Source organism: Atta cephalotes, assembly GCF_000143395.1.
Source record: "Atta cephalotes unplaced genomic scaffold scaffold00029, whole genome shotgun sequence".
Lineage (NCBI taxonomy): Eukaryota > Metazoa > Arthropoda > Insecta > Hymenoptera > Formicidae > Atta > Atta cephalotes.
The window spans coordinates 2,460,205-2,469,084 of NW_012130093.1; the positions used below are offsets into that span (position 1 = coordinate 2,460,205).

General features: G+C 36.1%; 1 protein-coding gene across 1 annotated transcript in view; it reads right to left on the reverse strand.

The window, feature by feature from the left end:
• Nucleotides 1–8,880, reverse strand: part of LOC105620819 (prominin-like protein) — a 271,180-nt gene that overhangs the window by 31,813 nt on the left and 230,487 nt on the right. Inside the window, 1 exon segment of the mRNA XM_012202300.1 lies at nucleotides 273–431. Coding sequence (XP_012057690.1) covers nucleotides 273–431 — 159 coding nt within the window.

Consider the following 8,880-nt stretch of genomic DNA (forward strand, 5'->3'; position numbering starts at 1 on the left):
AGAGAGAGAGAGAGAGAGAGAGAGAGAGAGAGAGAGAGAGAGAGAGAGAGAGAGAGAGAGAGAGAGAGAGAGAGAGAGAGAGAGAGAGAGAGAGAGAGAGAAGGAACGAAAAGCATGTAACGTCATAATGAAGCCACGTTAAACGCGATGCAATACATTGATAACGTATCATTCTCAGTGTCTTCACGATTAAGATGCTGATGATTGCGAAAGAATTTATCTCCTGGAATAGTTGATAATAATGACCCTATGAATGAGACAGCTCCACTTACTTAGATGCCAGATCAGAATATCGCGAGTCGTGATGCGATGTACTCTGGTGGGCATCGGGGATCCTCTCGCGCTCGCCGTATCCCATCGCCGGTCCGTCATAACTCTCAACGTACGCTGCGGGGTTGTGTCGGTGGGACATATGCTTCTTGTCGTGGACGCTGTAATCAAACGTCTTTTTAAGATTGTTGCCTGAAGCCAACGACGAATCACTTATTCATGCGAGTTAAAGACGCGTGTTATGCTAATAAACCGCTTGATGTATTCATTAAGAATCTCCGGTTCAGCGTTTCCCAATCGTCCTGGATCCCGGAAAATCATCCCTCCTTATTTCTGAAATTTATAGATTTCACACGAAATGTTCGTGTACCTTCATACTTTATACGAATAGATTGAGAAACGCTCTTTGGGAAACACTTCTCCGAATAGCGTGTATTTAACAGTGATCTGTCAGCGAGCTCGCATAATGATGAATCTATATGATGCCCAGTAGATGCCCATAAATTGTCGTTTTATTCGACGAATAGAATTAAATTGATGCGAGGTTGAATTAGATGTGAGATAAAGTACATTGAGTAGAATTTGTTAGATCAAGAACTTATACGTTAACTTCAATTTGCTCACTTCAATTTGCTCCAATTTACTCTGTCAATTGAAGATTTAATAGAAAGACTTATGTATAAACCTTTCTCTTCGTATTTAATCACTATACGAGCTCGCGTTTTGAGCTAAACTTCTACAAATAAGACCGGTTTTCTAAACGGTCATGGCTGGTGCTGCACGCTTAATCTAAAAGCTGTAATCTATTCGCATACGTATAATCTTCTTAGCGAAGCTTCTAAGCAGAAGCTATCACGTGCACAGCAATAACATTGGTCGACAAAAATATAATTTTTTTTGGCCATAAAGTAAACAAAGTTGTTTCTGAAAGATTTTGATGCACTGATTGCGAATCTGATCCCGAAAATGTCACATCATGTCAAGTTTTTGAGATGTTCTAACCTAAAGATGCAAAGAATGGTTTTTGCATCTTTTTGGCCACTTCCAACGACTTAGAAAATGCTTAACAATTTTTTTTCAGCATCCAAGTAGGTCACAATAAAGTGTTATTCTTGGTAAAGTTTTTTTCATAATTTCTCATAAAATCTTCCATAATTTCTCATAATTTCTCATGTACATAATTTGTGAGAAATTATGTGAAATTAGAGACATTTCTCAGATTTTCGAATATTTTCTCACATTTTTGCCAACAACAATTAATAAAAAATATCATAATTAGCGATTCGATAAGAAATATGAGAAATTTTTCAGATTTTCTAATATTTTCTGAAATGTCTTCCCAATAAAAAAATGTATTGGGAGTACAAATAAGTTTCCGCCGTTTGCAAAAGACGGCGCCACTAATAAAGTATAGTTAAAATTGTTTGATACAAAACGACATATCATAAGATTGGACATCCGATAACACCATAACCTTGAAATATTAGCAATTTTGTATCAGCATCATATATTTTTTTTGTATGAAAATGTCGAGTTTTGAGCCGAATAAGCGTCATTTGCGGGGACTTTTAATTTACTTCTTTAATTTGAAGAAATTTGAAGAAATCTGCAGCTGAGGCTCATAGATTGCTTGTAGAAGCATATGGTGATGCTGCCTTAAGTGAGAGAAGTTGTCGTGAGTGGTTTCAAAAGTTTAAGAACGGTGAATTTAACGTCAAAGACAAAGAACATAGCGGAAGGCCGAAAGTGTACGAAGACGCGAAATTGGAAACATTATTGGATGAAGATTCGTGCCAAACGCAAAAAGAACTTGCACTTACATTGAGTGACTTACAGGAGTGATTACAGGAGTGACTCAACAAACAATTTGATATCGTTTGAAATCATTGGGAATGATTCAAAAGCAAGGGAATTGAGTGCCATATGAAGCCGAAAAACGTTGAACGCCGATTTTTCACATGTGACATGCTGCTTGCCAGACATACCATAAACGAAAGGGTTTTTTGCATCGTATAGTCACTGGTGATGAAAAATGGATTCACTACAATAACCCAAAGAAGAGGAAATTATGGAGACCACCACTGGCCATGCTTCAACATCGACAGCCAAGTCGAATATTCATGGAAAAAAACTCATGTTGTGTATTTGGTGGCATCAGCTTGATGTCGTGTATTATGAGTTGCTCAAATCGAACGAGACTATTACTGGGGCTCTGTACCGAATACAGTTGATGAGATTGAGCCGACTCAAGGAAAAACGCGCCCACTACTACTCCAGGCATGACAAAATTATTCTCCTGCATGATAAATGCTCGACCACATGTTGCGGCGCTGGTCAAAACCTACTTAGAAACACTCAAATGGGAAGTTCTACCCCACCCGCCGTATTCTCCAGACATTGCTCCTTCCGACTACCACTTGTTCCGATCGATGACATATGGCCTGAGCAGCACTTCATATGAAGATTGAATCGATGATTGGATAGCCTCAAAAGATGAAGCATTTTTCCGACGCGATATCCACATGTTATTATACTACAAAGATGGGAAAAAGTAGTGGCTAGCAATAGCCATTACTTTGAATAAAACATTATTATGTTTATTATACAATTATGTACCATTCTTTCACAATAAATGCTTATTTTTGATAAAAACGGCGGAAACTTATTTGTACTCTCAATACTATAGTCTCGGCTATGTTCTCCCTTGAGGACAAATATTCTTTTAGGGGGTAACACACAGTAATTACTAATCTCATATCAACTATCCCATATATAGGAAATATATTAGTTATGTGAACCTGGAGAGAATTCTCAATCAACAATTCAACCTTAAATTGTTTCTTCTCTTTCCAATTTATTCTTATCATTATATTATTCATTTTTATTCATTTTTCTTACACTCAACCGGATTATCAAATTCGACTGGAATAAATAGAGACCTATACAAAATTCCTTTTCACCCCTATTTTACCTTTAAAGATGTTTTTGTAAACGATGTATAACTTCATTCATCCCAGTTGTTTTAGTAGCATATTACTTTAAAAACTTAGTAAAACCATCACTATTAATAATATATATTTGTATTTCATGGAATGACTTTTGAACATTGGACCTAAATGATCAATATGCAAATCACTAGATAGTTTATCCCCTTTGGGAATATCGTGAACCAATCCTTCCACCTTGCCTGACGAAACAGAAAAAGCAATATATTTTAGACAAGTTTTAATATAGTCCTCAATTTTCTCTCTCATTTAAACCAATAGCTACGTCGAATATTTTCTAATATTTTAGTAAGTCCGATATGTTCATCATGATATTTATGCATTATTTTATGCATTATTTTCCATAGAAGAAGGAACATAAAATTGTGGTCTTTCGCTTTCCTGTAAACTCGTCATTTATTCCGATACGAATAAACGATTATACTTTTTCTTTAACTCTTCGCGTAATTTAACAATGTTATCATCAGTGTATTGATTCAAGGCTAGGTTCCGATCAAAAGAATTATCCTCTAACGTGAGTGTATTCCTACTTAATATCTTTACGTGTGATATTCTGATTCTTGGTCAAGACTATAATCATAAACTTTCATTTCAAGAACCCATCGAGCAATGGATTTACATCTTTCTGTTCATCATTTGCGCAAGAGCTTGACAATCGGTAACAATTTTAAACTTTGTCCTTACGAGTAGTGTAAATATATGCGAAACTGTCTTAATGCATAAATAATCTCAAGAGTTTCCAACTCTTGAAAAACTATAGTATATATTAGGTGTACAACTTTGCTTCCGCCGTTTTCCTATAGATGGCTTTAGCGGTAAGTGATGGTCGAAATAAATAGATCATAGAATAAACTTGGGCATCTGTCAACATAACCCCATAGAAACATTAGTCGATTTGTGTCTGCATCATAAAGTTATTCTCGATTGAAAATGTCAGTTTACGAGCCAAATTCTCGTCATTTGCGGGAGGTTTTAATTTTTTGCTTCAATATGAAGAAATCTGCGGCTGAGGCTTATCGAATGCTCTCAAATACTTATGGTGAGGCCGCTATTAGTGAAAGAACGTGTCGTGAGTGGTTTCAACGCTTCAAGAACGGTGATTTTGACCTCCAAGGTCATGCTCTGTATTTAGTGGGACCAGCTCGGCGTAGTGTATTGAACTGTTAAAACCGACTGAAACAATCACAGGCGATCGGTATCGAACGCAATTGATGCGTTTGAGCCGAGCATTGAAAGACAAACGGCCGCAATACAACGAGAGACATGATAAAGTGATTTTGCAGCATGACAATGCTCGACTCCATGTTGCGAAAATGGTGAAGACATACTTGGAAACGTTGAAATGGGAAGTCCTACCCTACCCGCCGTATTCTCCAGACGTTGCTCCCTCTGACTATCACTTGTTTCGATCAATGGCACACGGCCTAGCTGACCAGCACTTCCGGTCTTATGAAGAAGTAAAAAATTGGATCGATTCGTGGATAGCCTCAAAAGATGACCAGTTTTTTCGATGCGGAATTCGTACGCTACCCGAAAGATGGGAGAAAGTAGTGGCCAACGATGGACAATATTTTGAATCATAAATTGAATATAACCAGTTTTTTACAATAAAGCCTCGAATTTCGAAAAAGAAACGGCGGAAGCAAAGTTGTACACTTAATAACTTTTATGATATTTTGATTCTGATAGATTTCTGATGGATTTCTGATGGATTTCTGATGTTCTTTTCTAAAAATAAAAATTAGATGGAATTTGATCTGCTTTCTTCTGCACTAAAATAACGCCAAAACCCAAAGTCCTAGCATCAATGAAGTTCAGTCTCAGCAAGAAGTGAAGAAATTGAAAAGACCGGCGCATTTATTAATCTGTCTTTAAGCATCTTGAACGCATTATGTTCTTTTTCCTCGTAATGAAACGGAACATTTTTCTTAACTAAATCATTTAGTGATTTAGCTATCAATGAAAAGTTTTCCACGAAAATAAAAACACAAACCCAGAAAACTTTGAACTTCATGAACTTTACGTGATTCCGAAAAATTCTGTACCGCAATTATCCGCGATCAGTGGGCCATATGCCTTCTTCTGAAAGTGTAATCTAAATACTCTAATTTAGTTTGCAGAAATCTATATTTGTTTATTCTGAGTTGTGATTTATTTTCAATCAATAAACAGAATTTTTTAAGTATCGCGAAATGATGTTCTATAGTTGCTGCAATTAAGAAGTCGTCTAAATAAACTGCAACATTCCCGGATTCTATCAGTTCGCGAAAAATTTCTGTGACAAAACTCAAAAATCTCAGGGCTGCTCTCTTAAAACCGAAGGGCATTTTAAGGAATTCGTACTAGCTCAAAGATATAAATGATGTTAACTTTACCGAATCTTCGTGCATGTTTATATGAAAGAATCTGTTTTTTGAGGTCCAAGGATATAAAATATTTTTTCCCTCCTAAAAGATCGAATTGGTCTTCTATCAACGATAAAGAGAAGTTGTCACGTAATCTTATTTAGAACTCTAAAATCAACATCTTAATTTATCATTTCGTTTTTTGGTTAAGACGATTGGTGATGCATATTCCAATTCACTTGATCATTCCCGCTTTTTACCATTGTTCTAAAATACTTTTAATTTCGCTTTTTCGTCATAAAAATAACCTACAACGAGGAGTACAATTAAAAAGTTTATTGTCAGTTAATAAATTTTATGACATTCTCAGTTTTAGACTTCTCCGGTCTAGGAGGAAGTTCAACATAACATTCATCAATTTACACAATTGATTTACACAATTTAATTACTCGGCTTACTATCAATTATAATTTTTTACGAGTCTTGTATATTATTATATTTTTCTATTTCAATGGCTAAAATTTCATTAACTTCATTAATCTCGAATCTCCTTTGTTAATGTCGAAGCTCTCTCACAAAATTGACTCTACCAAGTATTAAAGAAATATTCATTGTTTCATTTCTTAAGTGTTCCACTTAACGTAAACGTTAAGTGGAATTCGCTCTCCTTCGAAAACAACCTGTATAGAAATTAAACTTAATTATTAATAAAATATTTAATTTACTGTTATTAATACCACAAAACATAGATTCTCTAGGAAATAGTCTTTAAATTAACATCCTTAACATGTTTTTCCTTAATAAAACTAATGGGGCTGCCCGTTTCAGTTAATAAAGCTAATTGTATATTACAAATATTGTCATTAGAACGAATCCGAACTTCTAGTATTCGCTGAAATTCATTCACAAATCGGCGTAATGTATTTCTTGTTTTAGAGTGTTGCATTGTCCGATGAGGTATCCAAATTCTCCGCAACGATAACACGAACCTATTTCGCGTTTAGGACGTTTACATTCTGTTACAAAATGGTCAATTTCATTACAGTTGAAGCAACGATTTCTCACCTTCCTTCAGCTTTGTGACTTTCCTTCTCTTTTTTTTTCCCGGACTGACGATTCATTCTATTTCCGAACATGATACTTTTCAAGATTACCTTCAAAAATATCTCGAGTAACTTAGTAACTGTAGTGTTAAAACTGTAATGTTGGATTTAGCTTAAGAGCTTAAGAGCCTGTAGATTCATTTTTGCAATTCCACTAAATAATCAATTAATTCGTCCTCAGAAATCGGAATTCCACTTCCTTTCCTCCGTAATTGTAATTTACTAAATCGTAAATCAAACATTTTCCATAATTCTCATAATAAGTCCTCAGCACTTAATTCTATACAATCGGTTCTTGAATAATATCATTTTAACGCTTTAGCTTTTATGAGATATTTACACACACACCGACACAAGCACACACACACACACACACACACACACACACACACACACACACACACACACACACACACACACACACACACACACACACACACACACACGTGCATCTTGTACCATAGCGTTTCGTGCCCTCTCCGCGAAATTCACAAAGCATAGCATATTGCTCAACACGTCGTATTGTATTCAGATTGAATATACATTCTTCATATATCAGCATTAAGTACATGAATCATGGTTCATTGCATCTCACCTCTGGAACCTATTTTGCGCTCCATCATCGAAGTAATCGACGAGCTATGTCCGCGCATAAAATTGAAAATGTTGCAAAGACATAAATTTTTATCTAATGAATATCGCATTCTCGGAATCGCGAATACATGCGAGAGAATATCGAAGATCTGCGCAGCTGTTCGAATCAGAAAAAAAGAACAACACAGAAATAGACACGAGATAATTAAATCGACGAAATAGCGAAAGCGGGTAATAATAATTAGCGACGCGTTTAAATTGCATTTAATTATCAGAATATGTAGTTAAATAATTCGACATTACAGTCAAGCGCAATATTGCATATGTTGTAACCCGCTAGGAAAATGAGATGCAACCATTGCATCTCGCGTAGGAAACTAAACCAAAGGATCACATATATTTTAAAACCTAGATTTCGAAGCCTTCTCGAACAAATAGTTTTTCTCAGGATATGAGATCGAACAAGTAATTGAGAGAGGTAAGCGACACTTCTCCGTCGGCTTTCGTCATATTAAATTGTGTGAATCTGACGTACTCGAATGGCCATAAATAGTGAAACATAGTGATGATACACGAAAATGCACTGGCGAACAGCAACGGGCAGCAATTCGAGCAGAAGAAACGCGAATTAGAGCAGCAGAGACATGATTGGGCGCAGGACGTCACCGTCAACCGTAGACAAGAGCAGAACAAATTTTTTCGCGCCCATAGAGAGGTAAGCCGCGTAGGCATGCGAAGTCATTCTCGCAGATCCGGAGCTCTGGTTCAGCATCGTGGACTGAAGTTTTCTGGCCGTCGGCATGGTTGATGTAACTAAATTCGGATACGCGTTAACAGTAATCGGCCCACGATTTTGTTAATATTAATCGGTCTTCGAAGTCTCAGCGGTTTAAAGGCTTAAGACATTTGTACGGAATACTAAGAGATCCGGATTCGATTCGCGACCAAGGTAATATTTTGCGCAATAAATTTATTAACAGTTTCTTTAACATATTAATTAACATCTTTATAATATGCCTGATTGTAGTATCAAACAAATTATTAACAAATTGCTTGTCAATTTAATTTTACTAGAGTAGTTTAATTACATTTATAGTTCGGAAAAACAATTCGACGCGTAGTTCGAAAAACTACAATATAGAATATGTGCAAGTACATATATGATATATATAATATATATATATATATAATATATATATATATATTATTGTACAACTTTGCTTCCGCCATTTTTTTTCCGAAATTCGAGGCTTTATTGTAAAAAACTGGTTATACATTTATGATTCAAAGTATTGTCCATCGCTGGCCACTACTTTCTCCCATCTTTCAGGTAGCGTACGAATCCCGCGTCGAAAAAACTGGTCATCTTTTGAGGCTATCCACGAATCGATCCAATTTTTTACTTCTTCATAAGACCGGAAGTGCTGGTCAGCCAGGCCGTGTGCCATTGATCGAAACAAGTGATAGTCAGAGGGAGCAACGTTTGGAGAATACGGCGGATGGGGTAGGACTTCCCATTTCAACGTTTCCAAGTATGTCTTGACTACTTTCGCAACATGGGGT